Source organism: Carya illinoinensis, chromosome 1 (genome assembly GCF_018687715.1).
Source record: "Carya illinoinensis cultivar Pawnee chromosome 1, C.illinoinensisPawnee_v1, whole genome shotgun sequence".
NCBI classification, from domain to species: domain Eukaryota; kingdom Viridiplantae; phylum Streptophyta; class Magnoliopsida; order Fagales; family Juglandaceae; genus Carya; species Carya illinoinensis.
In genome coordinates this window covers 35560167-35585629 of record NC_056752.1, presented here as the reverse complement: position 1 = coordinate 35585629, position 25463 = coordinate 35560167, and the positions used below count along the sequence as shown (strand labels likewise).

Here is a 25463-nt window from a genome sequence, read left to right as displayed (position 1 = left end):
ATAATTTTATTTGATACCTCAAAGTTAGATATCTAATAAAAAATATATAATTAAAAAAATATTGTGAATAGTATTTTTTTAAAAAATTTAATTTAAGATTTATTTTTTATATAGCCTTAAAAAAAACCAATCTAAGCGTTTCGGTCGTTCTAACTTTTTAGCCCCAATATCTATATGAGGAGTCAAAGGATCGGATCTTATCTTTCGTTCAAACTTTTTAATTTTTTATCCTCTTTACGCATTGTCAGATATAATTTTAAAGAAAATAAAAGAAAATAGTGAAATTTATATATTTAGATATCGTACAAACTGTTATTACTTTATTTAGATTAATTTTATACTCTTTATTTTTATTTTTATTTTATTATATAAAATATGACATTTTTATTATTATTAAATAATAAAAATTTATCTAATAAAGCTTATAGTAATAAATACGCTATGGGTTAGGAAAAAAAAAAGAAAAATAAACAAAAAGCTTAGAAAAGTTTATCTTCTCTGCGATAACACACAATCGTTTCGGGTCTTCGACTGGACTCCATATCCCTAAGCGCTGCTACTACTGATTTTTTGCATTTGCCACCATCAAGTCTAACTTCACGATCTCGTAAATTTCAGAGGTCCATTCTTTGTTCATTACATTATTGCAGAGTATCATCTGCTCTCGTTCTGTCGACATCTCTGTTCTTTTTTTCCCTGAAATGATCCGTTTGATTCGTAGAAAGCTGTGGGAAAATGGGAGGATTTGATAAGCCTTTTTTTTAAAATATATATATATATATATATATTCTGTATTTTTTGGTTGCTTATTTTTGAACCCGGGGAAAAACTGAATTTAGTTTTGAGCAACTGATTGGTCTTAGTTGAGCAGCTCTCTGCTTTTTGTTAACCAAAGTGACAAATTACGTCATATTCGAAGCTTTCTCTTCTTTTCTCTCTACTGATCAGTTTTCCGGCAGGCAATAGAGCGATAGACTATTTATTTACTGGGCTAATTAAATTTTTATTTTATGATCTCTGTGTATATAGCTATGGCGAGAAAGATGCTTATTGATGGTGAGGTGAGCCAAACTAATGCGGAGGAAAACCACTACGACTTTGACTTGTTTGTCATTGGAGCTGGAAGTGGCGGCGTCCGTGCGGCTAGATTTTCTGCTAATTATGGAGCCAAGGTATGGACTTAGGATATGGAAGAAGCAATGCGTAATTATAGTTATTTGAGGGCTAAACAAGAAGATAATTTATTCTAAATTGTATTATTATGCGGTTTTCTCGATAGCTTTGTTTTCATTCATTGCAGAATCACATGTATAGTCAGTGGGTGATTCAAATCTTTTTTTTTTTTTTCCACATTAGTTTCCTAGTTTTTTTTCATGACGTGTAAAAGAATCAGTAATAGCTTATTTTGAAATATATTCTTGATTGCCTTGTTTGTCTTATTGTTGCTTATTTAGGTGTTAGTAATGTACCTGAATTCTTTAAATTTTCGTGGAAATACTTTCAGCTGTATCCAAATCTTAGCGTTCTCTTACCTTGATTGTCATATTCATTATTCTTTCATGAGAAGCGTTTGATTTCTAGATGATGACCTAATTACATTGGTAATACTGTTGCAAGGTTGGGATTTGTGAGCTTCCATTTAATCCAATCAGCTCAGACGTCGAAGGAGGAATTGGTGGAACGTGAGTTAATAAAAATTCTTAACTTCAATGATCTTTTTATTGGTTGCCCTAGACATTTTTGTGATCTTAGTGTCATAATCTATGCACTACAGTTCCTGATTTTCGTTTTTTACTTTTTTGGTTTGTATTGGGCGTTGCTAAAACTGCTCTGTTGTTGAGTTTGTAGTAGGTTTGTTACCTATAAAAATAAAAACTGTAACAATACAGGTTAAATTTTTGTATACAATACTTCCTGTGTACTCGGGTTTGCCTAATTACGTGGATTAATAAATTCTTTTTTACCTATAAAAAAAAAAAAAACTTTTTGTATACAATCAGTGACCTATTGAAACATACCACAATAAATGGCATTGGAATAGAGCATTAGTTGCGTGTTGCAATAGCAACTTACCTGTTTTCTGTTTCCTAATGCTCCGTCAGGAAAAATCACCATGTAATTTCCACTTATTTTTGGTATTTTAGCAAATTGGATGCTAGATTAGCGAGATGTTTACACCTTTGTGGTTATCTATATTTCAATCTCTCAGTAAAGTAGGTTTAAAGATTAAGAATGTGGGCTTGTGCAAAATCTTATATTAAGTTCTAATTTGCTCGCATAATTTCATGTTAAGGTGTTGCTTCCTACAGCAGATGCTGGGAAATTTTTTCTCCATCGGTCTTCATTGTATATCGAGGGCTTTACCATTTCTTAATGACCAAAATATTGCAATTTTTAGCTGATGTGTCTATTTTCATATGATTTTGAGTGGAGAAAAGAAGTCGAGGAAGGCGGTGCTTATTGGGAAGTACAACCCTGATGGAGAAAATTTGTCGGGGACATAACTCGAGGGCATTAAGGCTTAAAGAGGGTGATGAATGCACAAAGTTTTTTCATTGAGTCACCAATTAACATAGAAAGAATTATTCCATTAGATGTTCTCTCTTATATACTCCCTTTGTCCTTGGGTCCAAGATCTACTTTTGTTAGGATGGGTGGTGGTGACCAAGCTCTAAAAGACGCTATCCCATGATTATTCATAATTGGTCACTCCAAGGAGGCTTACATGTTAGAGAATTACCTAATACCTTCGAACTCTTTTTGATGGTGCCTCGATTTTGTCAAGGAGGCTAAGGATTGGCTTGTGGATCTCTTCTTATCATTCCTTGACCCATTTTATTTAAGACTAGTGAGGTAACAATGATGATAAAATGATTTAGGGGTCATCCAGGAAAGGAGTGCTTGAAGTACAGTCAGTTTACATTGTGTGCGTGCCCAGGCTAGCGATCATTTACCATGAAATCTCATTTGGAGGCAAAAGGAAGATTCTTTCCCTAGACAACATGAGGAAGGGGGGCATCATTGTGATTAACCGATGTTGGATTTATAACTAAAATGAGGAATATGTTTATCACCCTCTAGTGCATTGCAAGGTTGCTAGCAAGTCATGGAATATGGTTTTTGTCCAATTTAGGAATGATTGGATGATGCTTGCTTGAGTGGTGGATTTACTAGCTTGTTGGAAAGGTCAATTTGGTAGCCATCAATGCGCTTTATCGTGGAGGATGCTCCCTTCTTGCGTATTGTGGAGTATTTGGCGAGAAAGAAAGGAGCATAGTTTTGAAGAAAATGAAGTCAATATCAGAGCTGAAGGGCCCGTTTGGATACTTAGAATATTTCAACATATCTGTAAATAGTAGTGAAATGGTTTGAGTTAAGATGTTTTATTGGATTTTGGGAAATGAGAGAGAAAATATTGAATAAAAATATTATAAAGTTAAAAAATTGTTTGAATATAATTTTTTAATATTATTTTTATTTTGAAATTTGAAAAATTAGTATTATTTTTTGTGTTTTGTTTGTGATTTTGGGAATTTTTTTTTTTTTTTTTTAGAAAAGTAATAGAGTTGCAAGTTTGGGGAAATTGTAATGATTAGATGAAAAAGTTGAAGATTTGAAATTGAAAAATGTTTTGTATTTGAATGATGTTTAGAAATGAAATATCTGAGAATACTTGAGAACAATTTTGTTGCCGAACGATCTCTAAGTCTTGGTTTTTTTAGTGAACCATCTCATCTCATTTCATCTAATTATTACAATTCTTCCAAACTTAAAAAAAAAATACAAGAAACAATTCTACATTTTCAAATCTCAAAACAAAAATAATATTCTAACAATATTTTATTTAACTTTTATCTCATCTCATCTCATCTCAACTCACCATCTAAACCAAGCCTAAGTCATCTTTCCTTTACACCCTCTTTCAATGGATGGTGGTCCAAAATAGTGTAACTTTCTCTGTTTCTTCTTTTTAGGATTTGCTAGCACTTTTCCCTTATCCTATATAGGGGGATCTCTTGTATATTGCTTGTGTACTAGGTTAACAACCTTTTTTCTTCTTAATACAATATTATCTTATACAGAAAACGTGTTGAGCCATTGGGTGATCTTCTTCCTTATGCTAGTGATCAAGTTGAGTCACAAACTAAATGAGAAATCAGTTTTTCTGAGCTGTATTTTTTTTTATTGATGGATTCCTTGATTTGGATGTTCATTTTTATTGTAAAAGTGGTATTTGTTTTCCGGAAAAATATAGTTGCAAGCACAATTGTGCACTAATCTGTGCACCAATGTGATGTGATTGGTCAGAAAGTAGATTTTATTGAAAACAGTAGTAATTTAAATTTTAAATATGAATAAATTAGTATTAGTATACAGATTAGTGCACAGTCGTAGCAAAACTCTTGTTTTCCTGAGTCTAAATTAGAGTAATGATATGGAAGAAGTTGGCAGATATCTTACCGAAAAGGTCAATTGAATCCTAAGTGTCAATTCGTGATTTATATTGTTTTGATGACCTACAAATCATCAGTTCATTGAATAAGGATTACTTTTATTCAGAGTAACAACTTCTGTTGAGAAAAACATCGAATAGACTACTTAGTTTCTGCTACCCTTTTTAGTACATCAACATAACTATAGTGAAGCATGAATAGTTTTGATAAGAGTTATGATTATACCTGTTGGTAAAATGTAGTGACTTCTACTTTGCGTCTGGCTGTAAGGTAACAGATTATCTGAATATATAATTAGTTTATTCCTGAACTTTCCTTTGTTCTGTTAGACTAGATATGGATGACTTGTTTTTTGATAAAAAGAGATGATTGATTCCTACTGAGAGTAGCACTCCTGCAGCAAATTTTCCCTTGTACATCATGTTTTTCATCTTTTGGTTTTCTAGGTGTGTCCTTCGTGGTTGCGTTCCCAAGAAGATTCTGGTGTATGCTGCTACATATGGTGGTGAACTTGAGGTGAGAATGTGATCCAGTATCAGTAGTACATGAAGTGTTTCGAGAATAAATGAGTAAAAACTGTTGGAATCATACTTTCTTCCCCTTGTTACTCCTTTTCAAGTCGCAGAACTTTAAATGAAGAAAACATGTGAGAGTTTTCTTCTGTGGGAGTCTTCCTTTGTTATCATCTCATTGCATCTAGGTTGTTAATTTATCAATTTTACTATTGACATGGCTCAAGCTCAAAGTTTTCTTGAAATTTAGTTTATTATCTTTACTTATTGAAAACATGTGAGAACTTGACCTCCAGAATTTTTTTTGAGCTATTTGATGCTCCTACAGTGATCTGTGCCTTAAGAGTCATTGGTTCTTGGATCTATCTAGCAATAGATTGGCTTCAATCTATTCTAGAAAGTCGGTTGGGGAATGAAATTTTTGTTTGGCAGCTTCTTGTTCCTTGTGTTTAGTACCTACAAAAAGTTGTCCCATTTTTAGTGTGATGTACTGAGTTTTTCTTTTGGTCTATTGTGTGCTATTCATGATTAATGTACTCTTTTTGCTTTGTAGGATTCCAGGAATTTTGGGTGGGAGCTAAATGAAAAAATTGACTTCAACTGGAAGAAACTTTTGCATAAGAAGGTACTTTTTTTTTAAACAAAGATTCATGGTGTATCTTGTTATATGAAGCTGTTCACGTTTACCATGACTCCCTGTTGAGAGAAAAACCTAATTAGGATAACCAGAAATGCATCCCATTGGAAAACTTGTTACTGTGGATAGGTGGTTGCCAGAGCGCTAAGTTTTGTTGTGGTGTTATATAACTTGTTTTTTTTTTTTTTTTTTTTTTTTTTTTTTCCCTATTCTAACAATGTTGAACTATTTTTGTCTCAATGAAGAAGGGAAATTATAATTTTTTTTTTATTAATGCTATTTGCTTGGTCTGATTCCCTTTTCTTTGAATTCTCTAGTATTTTTGCTGGAGCTTAAAAGTTCAGCAGAAAATATATAGTAGTTACTCTTGAGGGATGTTTGACAATGGCTAGCGAACCAGATTTTCTTTCGATGGGTGTTTAAGGATGGAGTATAATCTTAATTCCTTCTGGTTTAAATATTTGGTCTCAAGTTTTAGCATGTAAGGGGCATGTTTAGACAAATTATTTATTATTTAAAACATACAACATAACTTGTAATTTATTTTTCTTTTTGTTGTTGGGCCCCGCGCCGGGGGGGGGGGGGCTCATTATGGCAAAGGATATATGGAATTTAGTTAGGTGATTTTTGTTTTCTTTTTGGGAACATGGACACTAATTTCCTGTTCACGCTATTGAATATTTTTCCGTATGGCTCCAACTATTAGTGTAAGTGCTGATAGTTTGAAATTAGATAGCAGCTAATTGTTTATAATAGTACTATTGTGATTGTATTTTTTGCTTTAAACTTTCAGACAGAAGAAATACTCAGGTTAAATGGAATTTACAAGCGATTATTGACAAATGCTGGGGTTAAAATATTTGAAGGAGCAGGAAAAATTGTTGGTCCTAATGAAGTTGAGGTAACACAACTAGATGGCACTAAATTGAGCTACACGGCGAAGCACGTATTGATTGCAACTGGCAGTAGGGCTCAACGTCCCGATATTCCTGGCCAGGTAGATTTCTGCTTTGATCATATTTCAATATGGTAAACATATTCAGTTCATTATTTTTCAGAACTTTTATTTTTTTATTTTTATAGGTAAAAGTAACTTTATTGAAGAGAATGAAATAGGCATTACCCAAGTACACAGAGTATACAAAATAAAACACCTAATTACATTCTAGGAACCTGAAAAAGAAACAAGTAAATCATATGCACTAGTTCCATTAGTTTTCAGAACGTTGAATCACTTGATGGCTGTACATACTTGTCTTTCCAGCTTCAGTTTCAAGGATTTCCTAGACCTCATTAATATTAATAGCTATGTGCTTCTCTTGTATATTCCTTATGTATTAGGGTTTCACCCTTTTTTTCATATACACAAATCTCTAGTTAGTTTAAGTAAACGAAAATTTTATTAAAAAACCCAAAAGGCATAGCCCAAATACGCAGGAAGATCTCTATCTTATCAAAACAAATAAGTACTTGGTCACACCGTGCAGCTAGACTCTAAGTTGAGGATTCTTGTATATGTTCTGTGTATTATTCCGTTCAGAATATTAATGTAGATCTCATTTATGGTATCTATGAATATTCTTATTACTTATAAAAAAAAAAAAAAATTATGGCATCTATGAATTGTGAAATGCTGATATGAACAGTTTGTAGTTTGATGCATCAACCTTTAAGGTTTATTAATGTTGTCCCATACTATATATTCTTTTTAGCAGTAAATAGTTTGTTGATGAGAATGATAGGCATAGCTCATGTACACAGGACGTATACAAGAGAGACACCTGAGTATGATTACCTTGTAGTTACTTATCAAAAAATGATTACCTTGTAGTTGTGTTGATGCTATCTTATCAAGGGCTGAAATAGTTAAATATTACCTAATTAAGGAAATTTGAAGTTATTTTATGGTACCATTACTCATTAATGTACTTCAAAAATATGCTTCCATTTTCCATTGTAAAAAACCTTTTAGGTTTTTGAAAAACCATAGACTAGTTCAATTTGGTTTTGAATGGACCCTAAAAGGAAAAATCTACTTCAACTTAGATCTGGTTTTGGTAATATATTCATTTTGTCTGATGTACACGGTATCATGTTTTAGGTTTATGGATGACATATCCAAAATTGTTTTGGATGCCCAAAAAAAAAAAAAAAAAAAAAAAAAAAAGCATCAAGAAACAGGTCCATATTTTACATTATCTAGGAAACCCCTAAATTTAAAAACTAGTCATGGCATCCAAGTCTGATCCAGTTCTATTGTTTCCAACCACTCCCTTATAAATTTTTGTTGTCCCATCTATAAACCTTTTTTGAATAAGTAAATTACAACAGGGTAGTAACCAAGTTCTTCTAACCGTGAAGTTCCAATTTTTACCAAAGTGTTTAGTTTTCAGCATATTGAATATCTTACAAATTATTTTTTAACCACGCATGTGTGAAACATTAATGAAAATTGTTATGAGAACAAAAGTGTTTGTTTTAATTGTTATGTCATGTTTATCCACTTCAGCTAACACAAATTAACAACTGGACCACAAGGAAACAATAATGAAATCATTAGGGAGAGAAAGGAGGGGGGGTGTTGGGGGTTAATTGTTTAAACTAAAACTAGACGAAGCTGTTTGAAATCTTTTTATTTTTATTTTGTATAAGCAAGATAAATTTTAAAAAGAAAGGAATATTATCCCAGTATACATGAACTCACTCAACCCTAGTTGAAATCTTGCTCAAAAGTGTCAAAGTAACTAACCCAGCCAAAAAAGGTCAAGTTTCTTTTATATTTCTAGTTAGGTGTTCCTCTTGTATCCTTGTGTACTGGGGCTGCAACCTTTGTGTTTATGATTAAAATTCTTCTGGATGCTTGTTTAATGACTCTTGTTAAAAATAAAAATATCATATTATATGGAAGCATGTTCACATGCTTTTTTTTTTTTTTTTTTTTTTATAAGTAATAAACTTTGACTCCATTGGGGAGAGTGATGTTTGTCGAATGGAACGGGCTTTTGAGGAAGAGGAAGTGGCGGAGGTTGTGCGAAAATTGGCTAAGGATAAGGCTCCGGGGCCGGACGGGTTCTCTATGGGTTTTTTTCAGGAATGCTTGGATGTGGTTAGGGAAAACATTATGAAGGTGTTCCAAGAACTCTACGTGGCTGGAAAATTTGAAAAAAGTCTAAATACAACTTTCATAGCTTTAATCCCGAAGAAGGTGGGTGCTAGTGAGGTAAATGCATATCGTCCCATCAGCTTAGTCAGTAGTGTTTACAAGATCATCTCTAAAGTGTTAGCAAACCGGCTTAGTGAAGTGGTAGGGAAGCTTATCTCTAAGCCTCAAAATGCCTTTGTTAAAGGTAGACAAATCCTTGATGTAGCACTTATTGCAAATGAGTGTGTGGATAGTAGAATGAAGAATGGTGGTAATGGAATCATTTTTAAGCTGGATATGGAGAAGGCATACGATCATGTAAACTAGAATTTTTTACTATATATTCTTGGGAGATTTGGTTTTGGGGAGAAGTGGAGATCATGGATCCGATGGTGTGTGTCAACGGCTAAGTTCTCTGTATTGTTAAATGGGAGCCCAGCTGGCTTCTTCCATAGCTCACGAGGCCTGAGACAAGGTGATCCATTGTCGCCCTTACTGTTTGTTGTTGTGATGGAGGGACTAGGTAGGATGATGTCGGCTTTAAGTCGGAATGGCATGGTGGGCGGCTTTTCGGTTGGAACCCCGGAGAGGGGCATTATTAATATATCTCATATACTCTTTGCAAATGATACCCTTATCCTTTGTGATGCAGATCAGAGTCAGGTGCAGACGTTGAAGGCGATGCTTCTGTGTTTTGAAGCAGTGTCTGGATTAAAAGTGAACTTTGACAAGTCCGAGATAGTACCAATTGGAGGAGTGTCACATTTACGACAACTGGCTCGATCGTTAGGATGTAAGATAGCTTCATTCCCGCTGACATATCTGGGTCTTCCATTGGGGATAGGGGCAAGATCGCCTCTCTTGTGGGAACCAGTTATTGAAAAAATAGAGAGAAGGTTGGCGAGTTGGAAGAGAATGTATTTGTCGAAAGAAGGAAGACTCACTTTGATTAAGAGTACTCTTTCTAATTTGCCTACATACTTCCTATCTCTTTTTGCTATTCCAGCATGAGTAGCAAGCCGTATTGAGAAATTACAACTAGACTTTTTGTGGGGCGGTTTGGGGGAAGAGTTCAAGTACCATATGGTCAAGTGGGGAACGGCGTGTCGTCCTTTTTCTAAGGGTGGTCTGGGTATTAAAAATGTGAAGACTTTCAATCGGGCACTTTTGGGTAAATGGTTGTGGAGGTATAGTCGGGAACCGGATGCTTTATGGCGAGGGGTGATTGGGCGCAAATATGGAGATATATGGGGGGGATGGTGTACTAAAGAAGTTAGAGGAGCTGATGAAGTGGGGTTGTGGAAACATATCAGGAAAGGTGGGACAGTCTTATGTCGGCACGCCCTTTTTCAGATGGGGAATGGTACCAGGATCAAATTCTGGAAAGATATTTGGTGTGCTGATACGACGTTACATGAGTTGTTTCCATCTCTTTATCAAATTGCCAGCAATAAAGAGGCTTCAGTGGCGGAGGTTATGGGTTTGTCGGGGGGACATTTTCATTGGAACATAAGTTTTAGCAGGGCGGCGCAAGATTGGGAGATGAATAGCTTAGTGGATTTTTATAGTCTCTTGTACTCTATGAAGCCAAGCAATCAACAAGAAGACTGGCTATGGTGGGTCCCACACAAGAAAGGTAAGTTCTCAGTTCACTCCTATATTGCTCTCGAGCAAAATCCCAACTGTCAGATCCCTTGGAGAAGGATATGGAAACATAAGGCGCCCCTTAAGGTGGCCTTCTTTGTGTGGACTGCTGCTTTGGGGAAGATCCTCACAACTGATAATTTGAGAAAAAGGAGGATTATTGTGGCAGATTGGTGCTGTATGTGTAAGGGAGGGGGCGAGTCGGTAGATCATCTTTTACTACACTGCAAGATTGCTAGGGTTTTGTGGGATGAGGTCCTAAGTAGAGTGGAGTTGGGCTGGGCTATGCCGGGGACAGTGGCGGCAGCCTTGGCCTGCTGGCCCAACTTAGGAGGCCAGCCACAGATTTCAGCGGTTTGGAGGATGACACCACTTTGTATCATGTGATCTTTATGGCAGGAGAGGAATGCAAGGACTTTCGAAGACATGGAGCAAACAGTAGAGGAGCTGCTGACTTTGTTTTTTAGTACGCTTTGTAATTGGGCCATTGCTGTTGATTTCAATGGAATGGTCCTCCATGATTTTCTTGTCTCTCTTGCCCCCGCCTAAAGGGGCAGTTTCTTGTACATACTGGGCTAGGTCTTTTCTTTAATTAATACAATTTTGATTACTTATAAAAAAAAAAGTAATAAACTTTATTGAACGAATGCAACTAGGCAAAGCCTATGTACATAGGAAGTATACAAAAGAGACACCTAATTACACTCCAGCAAGCTGAAAAGAAATCAAAAAGTCATGAACATTCCCTCCCTTTAGTACAATAGCAGAAAACCATTGAACCAAAGAAAATACAAAAAAGTTACAGATTTCCCCCACTGCTCTCTCCTTGTTGTTGAAGCATCTCTTATTTCTTTCCATCCAAAGACACCACAGTAAACACAAAGGAATCATCCTCCATATTGTAGCTAGCTGTGAGCTTTGATGTTATCTCTTCCAACATGCAAAAAGATCCACCATGCTCTTGGGCATAGCCCAATTCAACCCAGCCCTACTTATAATGCCATCCCAAAGCTCCCTCGCAATGCAGAAAAATATGGTCGGTCATTTCACCATTCTTCTTACATAGGTAGCACCACTCCAACACAATCATCCCTCTTTTCCTTAAATTTTCAGCTGTCAAAATCTTATCTAAAGCTGCAGTCCATGCGAAAAAAGTAACTTTAGGTGGCACCAGGACTCTCCATATACACTTCCAAGGAAACGTACAAGACTGGTGGTCTTGCAACACCTTATAAAAGGATTTGGCAGAAAATTTTTTGTTCCCTGAAAGTTTCCACAGCATTCTGTCTCTCCCATTTCCTCCTATCTTCATGGAGTAAAGAAAACTGTAAAAACCTACTAACTCCACTTCCCAATCCTGCACATTTCTGGTAAAAGAAAAGTTCCAATGCACTATGCCATTAGATCGACACAATACATCGGAAACAGCAACCTGTTGATTTTCAGCTAGTCTGAAACCCCTTGGAAATGCAGAAAATAGAGCTATCTCTCTCTGCTCCATACGTCAAACCAGAATCTGATTCTTGAGCCTTCACCAACCGCAAAATTGGTATGTGTTGCAAATGCCTTCCACCCTTTTCTAATAAACTTCCAAAGACTCACTCCATAATTCCCCCCTACCCTCCTTGGAGCTCCAACGCCCCCAATCACAGCTGTACTTCCCCTCCACGACCATTCTCCACAACAACTCCTCTTCCAAATGAAATCTCCACAACCACTTTCCTAACAAGGCTTTATTGAAAGTAATCAAATTACGCACCTCCAAGCCTCCCATCTCCTTTGGACTACACACCTTTGGCCAACCCACAAGATGAAATTTGTGTTCCTCACCCAAACCACCCCACAAAAACACTCTAAAAAGTTCTTCAATCCGATTGGCCACCCCCACCAGTAAAGGAAAAAGAGAGAGATAGTACGTAGGGAGATTGGAGAGAATACTTTTGATGAGAGTACCTCTCCCACCTTTTGAAAGATAAAGCCGCTTCCATCCTGACAATCTTCTTTCTACCTTCTCTACTAGCCCATCCCAAATGGATTTTGCTTGAAAGGAGGCTCCCAATGGAAGGCCAAGACAACACATAGGAAGAACAGCCACTTTACAACCCAACAAATCAGCTAGAAGATCCATATTCTCCACCTCCCTCACCGGGACCAATTCCGACTTCCCCAAGTTTACCTTGAGACCCAAAACCGCCTCAAAACACAGGAGTACAGCCCTTAAAGCTTTAAGTTGACCACTGTCCGCATCACAGAAAATTAAAGTATCGCCCGCATACAATAAATGAGAGATGGATAACCCTTCACTATAATTTCCCCCCGAAAAACCAGCCAAGAACCCACCCCTTACAGCAGCTTCCACCATACGACTCAACGCCTCCTTAATGACAACGAATAGAAAAGGAGATAATGGATCACCTTGTCTCAGACCCCTCAAACTCTGAAAAAATCCACAAGGTTGCCCGTTTACTAGCACAGAGAACTGGGCGGTCGAAACACAATGTTTAACCCAGCCACACCACTTATCACCAAATACACATCTCCTTAACATATAAAGCAAAAATTCCCAGCTCACATGATCATAAGTCTTTTCCATTTCCAACTTGCAAAGGACTCCTTGGATACCATCCCTTAACCGGCTGTCCAACATTTGCTATCAAAACTGAATCCATAATTTGTTGACCCCGAACAAAAGCATTATGAGGTTTGGAGATTATTTTCTCCATCACCAAACTTATGCGGCTTGCTAGCACCTTCGAAATGATTTTATAGAGCCCTCCTACAAGGCTTATAGGTCGGAAATCTTTCAACTCCATGGCCCCCACAATCTTTAGAATGAGAGCAATAAAAGTGGCATTAAGGGACTTCTCAAACTTGTGACGAAGGTGTAACTCTTGAAAAACCTGCATCACATCATCCTTCACCACATCCCAACACTCTTGGAAGAAAGCCAAAGAAAAATTATTAGGGCCTAGGCCTTTGTCTTTGCACATACTACGCACCACTTGATGCACTTCGGCCTCCTCAAATGGTCTCTCCAGCTGTGTCAACCATGTGTTCCATTAAAAAGATAAAGTTCTCAACATTAAAAACCTTATTTAGTTTTTGGCATCTCTAGCATGTGCCCATTCACCTTGACTCGTGCCCTAGGGCATATGGTGTGTCTTTTTTTGGGATAGTTTTTTTATTTTTTATTTTTGTTGGCACCGGGTGTCCGGATTTGCGTCCTGACTAATCCTGGGTTGCACAGACCCTCGGCAAGAAGTTTCCTACAAGTGCACCTCAGGTAATTTAAGGGGAAAATCCCCCAGTCCGATGCCTCCTAGAGATTGTTTACATCCAAGGGGATTTGAACCTTAGACCTAGGGGGAGCATACTCCTAAGGCCAATGCCTTTACCACTTGAGCCAACCCCTAGGGGTTATTTTTTGATAGATAATAAGGGAATTTTATTGCCAAGAATAGGCAAAGCCTAAGTAAACAAAAAGTATACAAGGGAAATACCTAATTCACTCTAGAAACAATAAGAGGCTAGTATGGTGTGTCTAAGCTGTAGTTGTATCCATGTTTAGCACAGCTCTTGGAAGTTTTCTGCTACTTGGTTGATAGGTATTTGTATAATGCATGATTGAATGGATTGTGCTGCTACAAGTCCGAGTGATATTGATCACATAGAAGGTGCAATAGGTTCCCTTGAACTGATATTTTCAACCTTCTTTTCCAACTTCTTGATTTTTCTTTGAAGCTTTTGTTTTATGTTTTTTTCATGCAGCCCTTTTGCTGAACCACCTTTGTGTACCTTTTCCTGGAGTTCCTGAGTCTTGTACCTTAATTTTCTCAGTTAGATTTATGGAGTTGATCTTTGAAGTGCTTGGCCATCCTTGCAACTGTTGATTTACATATTTCAATTAGTCTTAATCGATAGACTACTTAAGTTAACATTTGTTGAAGTATTTAATATAATTGTAGATCTACTATTATGTGTACATGTTTTCACCTTGCCTTTCCCCCACTTTCTTTTTCTTTATAAATGCAGGAGTTAGCCATAACCTCTGACGAGGCTTTGAGTTTGGAGGAGTTACCGAAGCGTGCTCTGATAGTGGGGGGAGGGTTTTTCTCTATCTCTGAATCTGTATTCTGTATTGCTCTTCACCTGTGCATTCTCAGTGTTTTAGAATGATCATCCTTTCATTTCATCAGGTACATTTCTGTCGAATTCGCTTCAATATGGAGGGGGATGGGTCTGACTGTGGATCTATGTTTCAGAAAGGAACTTCCTTTAAGGTTGTAAAAATTTTAGACTCTCTTCAACTTTGAGACCCTAGGCTGTGAATTATCTATCCTTGGGTATAAGGAATTGTCAAATGTTCTTGGAACAAGTTTTTGGGTCTGGAAGCCTGTGAAAAATATTTGGTCAAATGTTCCTGGAACAAGTCTCTGGACTCTGGGTATGGAAGCAGGTTATCAAAACAATATTGCTTTACTAAACTCTTGAATCTTTTTTGGGCAACTAATTTTTGTCAACTCAAATACATAAAACTCAGCTTGGACTCTTAGCATTAAATCTGGAAAAAGAGAGAGAGACAAAGAGTTGACTAAAATTTTCTGAAATTGGAAATGATCAACCCTATAGTAATGAACAATTTATCAATTATAATCTTGAGATTGTCTGATTTAGGGGATTCTCAAGCTATTCTTTATCTTTTGAGTAGGAGTATGAGGTTTTGGTTTTGGCAAAGTAAGCATCTGCCCTGGTATCCCTGTCAATTGCTTCCTGCTATATTCCCTGACCTAAAGAGAAGTAGCCCAAAATTTTATATTTTATGTTACCTCTTTGTAACAGTGCAGCATTTTAGAGAAGTTTGCTGTTTTGTGTGATAAATGGGGAGATTATGCTTCCTGTTCCATTTCATTGCTTCTTAAATAAGAGATTTTCCAGGAATTATTGAACCACAGTCACTCTCATTTTTTGTTACATTCTGTTTCTGATGCAACCGTTTCTGAATGCTTTGGCAGAGGTTTCGATGATGAGATGAGAGCAGTGGTTGCGAGAAATCTTGAAGGCAGGGGAATTAATTTGCACCCAAGGACATGTTTGACACAGGTGTAAAATTAGTTTTTTATGGATTACATGGATTGACACATTTTTTATTCACATTTACCATTGTGCTGATTATTATTTCTCTAATTTTAGTTGGTTAAAACGGAGGATGGCATAAAAGTTACCACAGATCAAGGAGAAGAGTTGACTGCAGATGTTGTACTCCTTGCCATTGGTAATTACTTAATTTACAAGGCACTTTGAATCAATGAGCTCAGAGATCTTTGGTAATTGTTTAAGGCATATTGGTTGATTGAGTTTGAGTTTCTAGTGATATTTGTTTTTCTTCAATGAAGTTTTGCTACCTACCTAGTCACGATTCACCCAGTAGTGATTTGGCCTACTCAAATCCCACCTCGATAACATCTCCATGTACATAAGAATTAAGCTTTTGGGACAAGATGTTAGTCAGGGTTGGACGGTTTCCAACAGTTTTGTGGTAGTTGAAGAACAAGAAAATGGTTGCATGATGCTTTAGGGTGGATGGTAGCCTATAAATATAATTTCATAGCAATAGATGTCTGAAAATTTTCTTTTTTTTGATAAGTAAAGTAATTATATTATCAAAAAGGAGGCAAAAGCCTGATACAAACTTTAGTGACCAGTTCTATGTTTGATCAATGGATATAAGGAATTCATGTAACCCCAAACCATTGAAATCAACCGCTATGGTCCATGTACAAAGAGTTCTAAAGAAAAAGACTATCAAATCCTCCATCGATCTCTCTTTGTCCTCGAAAGTCCTGTCATTGCGCTCTTGCCGTAAACACCACATGATGTATATAGGGATCATCTTCCACACCGCTTTTCTTGGCACATCTTTTATGTTTCATTAATAATGGAAAACATATGATTTTCATGTAAATTTTTTCAACCAAGTTTTTTTTCTTATTTTCTCATTTTATGTCGAAGCAAATGCAACCTTAGACATTGTCACAATAATTTAAGAGTTTTGAGATATTACACATTTGTGAAAAAACTTACTGTTTGGAATGGTCACAATCAGTTGTCATTATTTTTATACCTAGCTACGAACCTGAAAAGGTTTAAAGCTTTAACAAAACTTGGAGCGTGCCTGCATGTTGATAATATTGTCTTGTACGGTTTTTTACTAGCTTACTCAGTTTTTTTTTTTTTTTTCCTAAGATTTTATTCAAACACAAACAGGGGTGCAAATCCGAGTACACAGGAAGTACATGAGGGATACATTTAATCAATAAAAGGAAGAAGAAAACAAATCATGAAAATTAGGGATAGAAGCAAAAGTATGAACAACCACCTAAAGATGAAGGGTTTAAAGGAAAAAAAATTATAATTTCTCCCACTTGTTTTTCACAAAGGAAGAGAATGTTGAAGAAAGTTTTGGGCTCATTCAGCATTCCTTCACGTTCCTCGAAACTTCTATTATTCATTTCACTTAAAATACACCATATGATGCAAGTAGGAACCATTTTCCACACAGCTGCGATTGTGGGCTGCTGTCTAGTCCTCTTCAAGAATAAAATAGGTCCATTATTCCTCTGGGCAGGACCCAAGCCAAACTAATCCGTCTTAGGAAGTCACTAGCAGTGCACTAGCAATCTTGCAATGGAGTAAAAAAAGATGCATGGACTCCCCACTCTTACACATATGGCACCAATCAACCACTATGATATATCTTTTCCATAGGTTACCAATGGTGAGAATCTTGTTTAGGGAGGCTATCCAAGCATAAAACGCAGTCTGTGAAAGGGCCCTAGTCCTCCAAATGTTCTTCAAGGAAGGGGTTGTTATGAGGAGTCAGGAAATTATATAAAAAAGGGACATTGAACACCTCTCTTTGGGCAGGGGCTCAAAGCACTTGTCTACACCCTTTTGTCTCAACCTAGTGGAATATAGTCTATTAAAGATTGTTGTAAATGTATCTATCTCCCAATCAGGGGTTGGTCTGATAAGTTGAGTAGATATCTCCATATGGTCCGCCACAAAAGCATCCTTAGCTTGTGCAATGTTGTATACATCAAGGAAAAGTTCCTTGAGAGCCTCATCATGCCAAAATCTAATCCTAACACTGTCGCCCACCACAAATCTAGTGTGATAAGAAAACTTCCCCAATGCCTTGTGAATTTCCACACTCTAACCCTATAAGACCCCCAACTCACAAGGCATTACCCCATCTATTTATATTATTCCACGAAGTACTAGCTAGTTCATAGTGAAGCAACAGATGGTGAATCAATTCTCTACTACTTTTCCACCACGCTTGTTAGTTTATAAAGTTACATATGATTACTATGGGGCTAAACTGTTTCTATATTATTTTTTCCGTTTCTTTTTTTGCCCTTAAAAAAGATTCTCTCATTAGTCACTGCTTGTTGGTTACAGGTCGGGCTCCTAATACAAAGAGGTTGAATTTGGAAGCTGTAGGCGTGGAACTTGACCAGGCAGGAGCTGTGAAGGTCACTAGCTTTCTCAGTTGCTTCTCTTGCTTGTTATCATGGAACATCTTGTAATGTGTTTCTATTACTGGGGATAAGTTTGTTGAGTTTAGTAATATTTATTATGCACTTCAATTTCTACACCGAACTGAACTTTGAGATTATTGGTGCAAAGACATTTGAAACCTTCTTTGATTATGTAATGGGTAAGTTTGTTAATAAATATGTAAGTGCATACACAAAAAAGGATGATTTATGTTATTATTCAGTTTATGGCATTCTCGTAGAAAGGCTATGTTTTAAAAAAATGAGGCACTGATCAACCCTTTGCTGGAGCCTGGAAGCTACAAACCCTGTGGCTGACAACTGGCAACCAGTTGGGTTGGTATCCAACTAGCTGATGGGCTCGTGGTGTTCTATGCTCATCCATTTTTTTTGTTGGGGGGGGGGGGGGGGGGGTTTAAATTGAAAAATTATAATAACATATTTTTGATAGGTAAAATTATAATAACATATGAAAACATATAATGTTGGCTTTGTTACTTAAAAGGTTTGCAATCTCACATCATTGATCCTTTTCTTTCTTGTTCTATTGCCCTCACCACTCACATAAACGATTGTATACACCATGAGAATTGCTCATGCCACTGAGGTCTCTGCTGCCATTTCTCTTTCAGGTTGATGAGTACTCACGCACCAACATACCTAGCATATGGGCTGTAGGTGATGTTACAAATAGAATGAATCTCACCCCTGTGGCCCTAATGGAGGCAACATGCTTTGCAGTATGAGTTTTATTCAGAATTTCTTTATTTAACTTATCTGGTATGCTTTGTTCTTCAAATGATTGCTTCCAATGTTGTTCAATGTATGCATATATTTTGTTTCATCTGCAGAAAACTGTTTTTGGTGGGAAACCTACCAAACCAGACTACAAAGATGTGCCTGTTGCAGTGTTCAGGTGCCATGCATCTCCTGAGACTCTTAGATATTCTTAAAACTGCTTATTATTAATTTTTTAATAGGTAAAATATCTTATTATTATTTCATACATTCTATTTGTATTAAAAAAGGTGTTATTCCAAATTTTAAAAATTTTTCATCCTTTCTGGTCTTGTCCTTCCCAAAAAGAGTTTGTTTCTTGTCCAAGTGCTTGTATCAGATTGACGTGTCCACTGGAGAAAGTTTCAAATATGTTTCAGTTCGACCTTATTCTTTCTCAACCATGCACTGTTCAGTTATGTATGTTTTTCCCTCTTCTTAATAATCACCTAAAATATCCAGAACACGCTTATGGTTCAAATTGCACTACAAAAAATGTTACTTGCACTGGCACCATAATATCTTATGAAGGTGGAAAGTTCAAGAGCTTTAATAACAAAATATCTAGCTTAGATTGGAGCCTCTGGCTTTTGTGTTTGGATATCTCCTGCTTCAGCAATAGCCAAGTTTTGATCTCTATTGTAAAGTTTGTATATTTACATATTTTCATTATTTTTCTAATGCTGGATTGGTATCTTATTTCTATTATTTTTAATCAAATCTATATCTTCAGTTTTCCACGTTAGCATCCATGGATTTTTTTTGGAAGCCTTGGAGGTTTGGGCTTTGTTTAAAGCATCAAAAGGTCATTAGGAGAAGCGGTTAAGAAAGTGCCATTTGTTTCCTTGTTCAACTAATAGCCATATTCAGTTGATGAAAATTGCCTGCATTGTATACCTTACATTGCTTTGAACAGCTCATATTTGACACCCAACATTATAACAAAAGTATTTCCCATATGTCGTTTATTGTTTTATTTTACTCATGCAACGTAAGTAGAACATCTTAACTACCATTTGAATTTCCTTTTTGAATTTTAAATATGCACTTCTCTTTCCAATTTGCAGCATACCACCACTTTCTGTAGTGGGACTCAGTGAAGAGGAGGCAATTGATCAAGCAAATGGTGACATCTCAGTTTTCACATCAACCTTCAATCCAATGAAGAACACTATCTCTGGGTACGTATCATGATTTGAAGTCTTTACTCCACTACAAAAGTATATTTTTTTATGACAGAATCTCGGAGACCGTGCAAATGTAACATGTCTTTAGCCCAGTCAAACTCTGGACCTGTGTAACACATTCCCATCACAGGGATCAGGTAAATTATTGGCTTTTTACTGATGGGATGTGCCCTCTAGAAATTGTTTGAGCCTTAGACCTGGAGGGAGCATACCACCAATACAAAAACCCTACCACATGAGCCGACCCCTAGGGGTTTCCACATAAGTTTATAATTTTATGAAGTAGCATTAATCCCTTTCCTCTATGGAAACTGATAGGAATCTCGTAGGTGATAGAATTAGGTATTAAGAAACCCCTAATGGAACTCTACGCTGGAGATAAATAATTTTAAGCTGTTTGAATTTTTCTAGGAGTCCAAAATTTTATGATTAGTTTGAACTCGTTCATCCAGTTGACCATAAAATGAAATAGTTAAAGATTAGAGTGCTTGAACTTTGTTATCTTATTATCTAGTCTCTCCTCATAATTCAGGCCATCCTTCTGCTGTCTATTCTTCAGTTAAATAAGATCAATTTTCCTAAACTGGTTTCATGAAAGGAGATACCCTAATGGTTGAACGGTTGAGAATTGAGATTCATGATCAAAGATAGTCATCTTTTAAGGTTTATAATAGAAGGCTTATAATTGTATTTATTTACAGAAGTTTGGATAAGTAATTTCTGTTTATAACACACTTGTTTTTTTATTTTGGTAAAGAAGAGTTTTATTAATAAGAAAGGTAGGCAGAGACCAAGTACATGGACATATACAAGAGCAACACCTATGCACGATTGTCTAAATATACAAGAAAGTCATGAATATTTTTGCCATTAAAATCTATACTCTCAGCATCATCCAAACTAACCCCACTCTAGCAAAGATGCCATTCTATAAGATCATGGCCACATTACAATGCTATAATAGGCGATCAACGGACTCCCCACTTTTTTCCCACATACAACACCAAGCCATTACAATGATTCGGCATTTCATTACGTGCGCGCACGCACACACATGCTAGAGCCTCTTAATCGAATACTTACCATGTTATAGTTAATGCGGACAGAGAAATTGTTTTAAACAGTTTTGCAAATACGGCTTTGAGGTTGGAAGGGTTCATCTCTATAAATGTCTACTTACTATTTTTTCTTATTTTTGGTGCTCCAGACGACAAGAAAAGACAGTTATGAAGCTAGTTGTTGATGCTGGGACAGATAAAGTTATTGGAGCATCTATGTGCGGACCAGATGCACCTGAGGTCATACAGGTACACTGGGTTTGTTATTCTGTTTCATTGATGGTTTAGATATGAAGTTCTAGTGCACTTTCAATGTCGGTTATTATTCTTTCACTGAGGATAACATGCATGATGGGTGCATACATGGTGGAGTGACCATTTCTATTTTTGGTCTTTTTATATGAATTTTTTGGTATAGTCAATAAGGGATATCTGTGGATACAATTGAAAAAAAAAATATGGCCAATTGGATGTACCTAGCACTGAAGGTACATATTGCTGTATAGAATGGAGTAGAAGTTGTCCGTAAAACTAGAGTTGTCATTAATAGTGATAGGCATAGATGATATTCTTTCTTGGATATTTAAAATATCCTTTACCGGCAAACGCATCAAAAGGCAACCAGCTTTCAATACTAGTTTTTACATTATGCTGCTATTTTTCCAATATCTCTGAACAGCATGGCCTGGGTATCCTCAAGTGGGGGATATGAACTATGATATTGCAGATGCCGTAGAAAACCGTGCTCGAAACAATTATGGTGCTTGTTTTTCCAGCCTTGAGTGACAGAATTGTTCTTGAATTTGTATTGAGCGACAAGGTTTGCAAAAGAAAAGTGTGGACATCATGCAATAAGTTTCTAGAAACATTTTTACCTTATTAGTAGCACCATATTTTAGAGGCTATTGAAGTTTATCTGCATTTTGGATGCACCGTCTTACTCTTATTTATTTTATCACAACATGAAAAGAAGCTTCAATTGACCCTCTCTTCACACAGTTGCCCTGTTCAATTAATATCTTCCACAGAGCAGTATGAATCTTTATTTAGTCCTATAGATGCTCATCAACCATTGAGAGAGCCAAAGCAACTTTTGCCAAACATGTTTTATATGCCCAAGGGACCAACCGTCTTGATCAGTGAAATTAACTTTTTTACATTGCAAAAGAGAGGCTGTTTCTGTAGTATGGATGGAGATCGTAAAGGGCCGTTTATATATTTGTTTTCTTTTAATGGACTCAGTTTTTATTAGGTAACAAATTCATTAAAAATAGTGGACTGTAAATTTATCAAAATGTAAGAATCTGAAATCAAGGAGTTCTAAAAAATAAGAAACGATGAGCACTCTCAAATAACCATTCAGTCATGCAAAGATCTTCAAAACATGGAGATACATGAAATTAAAGGAAGTTCAACACTATTGTATGTCCAGTTACACCCTTCTATCCATAAAATCCTCATAATTCATAGAGGGACTAGACTTCAGAATTTAGCTTGCAAAGCTTTTTTTTCTAGAATGCAAGTATATTAATATTTAATGAAGCTCCATCTGAAAGTTCGCTCTTTCTTCTCTTTTTTATTTTTTTTATTGGATAATTTATATTTTTTACTTTATGTGCATTTAGTTCATGGATTTTAAATATGGGGTGTGTGTGTGTTGGGTGGGGCCGGGGGGTGGTCTTGTTTGGGAGTATTAAGGACAAGGGGTGAATGGAGGAGTTTGGAAGCACATACGTAGAGGTTGGGGGGTCTTTGTTCAACACACTAGAATTGTGATGGGTGACAAATCTCGAATAAAATTCTGGCATGATTTATGGGTGGAGATCGAGCCCTCAAAGACATTCCCTACAGTTTTCAGGATTGCATGTGAACAGGAAACATCAGTGGTGGATCTCATGGAGATGTCCGGTGGCTCAATCCACTAGAATGTGAACTTTTGAGGGCGAGTCATGATTGGGAAGTTGGCCGCTTTGCTGATTTTTTCAGAACCTTGTATGCCATGAGATTGAGCACTCAAGGAACTGATAAATTGTGGTAGATGCCCGCTAGAAAAGGCGCTTTTTCTGTCCGCTTCTTCTATATATAAGACCCTCATCAACCCACAACACAATAGCTTTCCATGAAAAAGTATTTGGAGAAATAGCCGCCTCTTAAGGCGATTTTTTTTGCTTGGACAACTTCTCTTGTCAAGATTTTGACTATGGATAACTTATGGAAATACTGGGTGATTGTTGTGGACTGGTGCTGTATGTGCAGAAAAAATGGTGAGATTGTGGATCATTTCTACCGCATTGTGAGGTCTCTAGATAGCTATGGGATGATGTCTTTAGAAGACTGGAGCTAACCTGGGTTATGCCGGCTATGGTGGTTGAGCTCCTGGCCAGTTGGAATATTTTGGGCCAAACTCCACAAATCACAGCTGTGTGGAAGATGGTGTCTATATGCATTCTTTGGTGCCTATGGAATGAATTAACTGAACGGGCTTTTGAAGATAAGGAGCGAACATTGGAGGAGATTAGATTGTTCTGTTAAAACTTTTTTCCTATGGGCGAATATTGTAGATTGCAATGGTCTAGATTTTCATGATTTTCTTGTTTCTATTTCTTCCTCTTAACTAGGTGTAAACTCTTGTATACCCTTGTATGCTTGGACTATGTCCAGTCTCATTAATAAAATCTGTTACTTGTAAATAAAAATGGTTCTTGATAATGTTTTGGGGTGTCCACAGGGCATTGCTGTTGCCGTGAAGTGTGGAGCAACGAAGGAACAATTTGACAGCACGGTAAGCTGAAGCGCCTTTTTTTTATTTTTAATTTTATTTTTGGTTTTTTGGTTTTCTCATTTCAAAGCTTTCTGAGAGCTCATTACACAAGTAGCCTGACAGCATTTGAGCAGGCTTTTTTTCCTTATTTTCTCCTTTGGCTAAATGATGCTATTCATGATATAACTGATGATAGTATGACATTGTGTGCCACTCGATGAACCATTTAAAAAGCAACAAGCCATAAAATGGTGGCCGCTATAAGGTAAGATAGGCACATGTTGGCAAAGGATGTGCGAGTTAATTGTGTAATAAATATACTATGGGATGATGGAGAGATGACGGGCTTGCAAGAAATTTCTAAAAATAGGCTAGGTAACATCTGAGACATAAATCTTTGATTATAATGAGCCTGAAATAGCTCTCCATGGAGCGTCTTACCGGGGATATCCTTTCTAATACCCAACTCCATAGCAGTATACCCTGCCAAGTGTGATTTGGTAATTATATAGCAAAGTTACTCCATTACTCATATTTCCCTTCTGCATGTTTAATGTGTTTTGCTGGAAGTAGTCGATAGATATGAGAATTAAAGAAATGACCGAGGACCATTTCTCTTCTATAATACATTAATAATGGGGAAGAACAAACTAGACTCCAATCTGTTAATCAGCAAATGCTTAGACCAAAATGATTATTCACAGCATCGGGATTGACTTTTCTAGTTATTATTATTATTATTTAAACACAAACCGTTGTGTTTTGTTTTACCGTCTCTCTTGAGAGTTCATTCCCGTGGCTTCATGTAGAAGGCCCTTGATTTTAATTGCTGTTTCTATTTCATAATTTATGGCTCCTTGTTATTGAGACAGTTTGTGTCTTTATCCAACAGGTGGGAATACACCCTTCAGCAGCTGAGGAATTTGTGACGATGCGGTCAGTGACAAGGCGTATTGCCGCCAGTAGCAAACCGAAGACTAATCTGTAAAGATACAAATATGATGAATCTATGAAGAAGGAAAGAAGAGTGATAATATGCAGTTGAAAGGGATAATTCTCATGATATGGTATACAATAGAATCATAATTCATTAAGAGTACAGAATTCGTTTACAGAAAACGCTGTTCAGCTGGTCGATCGCTCTCCCAATAAAAGGTTCATCAGATGTCAGCATATGCAAGTGCTGTGTTGGTTTCACGTTATGGCAGCGTGAGTTTACATAAATTTATTGCAGAAAACTATGTTACTTAAGTCTTTAGATTATTATATCATCCGGCTTTGGATTGGATCGACAATCCCATATCTTCTTATTGATGGGGATACGATATTTATTACTCGGGCCGCTTGTTGGAGCCCTCATTTTGATGTACTAGACAAACTAGAAAACAATATCCCACTTTTTGGACCTAATTTCTGTTATTCTCTCTCTTGATTGTTTGCCATGTTTTTCACTTGAAAACAAATTGTCTGTACATCAGCACTAGGTGGAAATTCTGGAGAAGAAAATGAAAGAAATCAGAAATGCAATACTACCAAAAAATGAATATTGCAATTTTAATAACATTTGCGATGAGATAAGTTACATCGGTCTTATTTTGTTCTCTCTCTACTTGCAATATTTGTAACAAGTTAAATATCAATAGAAGAGAAATAATACTTGCAATAACTCATGAGCGTGTAAGTGTTGTACAATTATTTAAAAAAAAATGAACAAATATGAAATTCACGTGAA

The 25463-nt window shown here is 36.5% G+C and overlaps 1 protein-coding gene across 2 annotated transcripts; it reads left to right on the top strand.

The window, feature by feature from the left end:
* The first annotated feature begins 458 nt into the window (after positions 1-458).
* LOC122316235 (glutathione reductase, cytosolic-like) lies at positions 459-25141 on the top strand. 2 transcript variants are annotated; one of them, XM_043132772.1, is made up of 17 exons: positions 459-607; positions 1030-1172; positions 1618-1682; positions 4901-4970; positions 5520-5591; positions 6397-6600; positions 14422-14495; positions 14586-14669; positions 15402-15489; positions 15580-15661; positions 17851-17924; positions 18581-18688; positions 18800-18864; positions 19793-19906; positions 21120-21219; positions 23699-23752; positions 24624-25141. In XM_043132772.1, the coding sequence occupies exons 2-17, from the start codon at positions 1032-1034 to the stop codon at positions 24717-24719; spliced, it is 1491 nt and encodes a 496-aa protein (XP_042988706.1). In that variant the 5' UTR covers positions 459-607; positions 1030-1031; the 3' UTR covers positions 24720-25141. The 2 variants fall into 2 exon arrangements, with proteins under 2 accessions (XP_042988706.1, XP_042988704.1); XM_043132770.1 differs by having other exon boundaries at positions 462-620.
* The last annotated feature ends 322 nt before the right edge of the window (positions 25142-25463 follow it).

Excerpts from the sequence above, each read along its gene's own strand:
- LOC122316235 (XM_043132772.1), top strand. The coding sequence starts at position 1,032 with ATGGCGAGAAAGATGCTTATTGATGGTGAGGTGAGCCAAACTAATGCG. Across the intron at positions 14,670-15,401 it reads AGAAAGGAACTTCCTTTAAG|AGGTTTCGATGATGAGATGA; the intron begins GTTGTAAAAATT and ends ATGCTTTGGCAG. Across the intron at positions 19,907-21,119 it reads ATGAAGAACACTATCTCTGG|ACGACAAGAAAAGACAGTTA; the intron begins GTACGTATCATG and ends TTGGTGCTCCAG.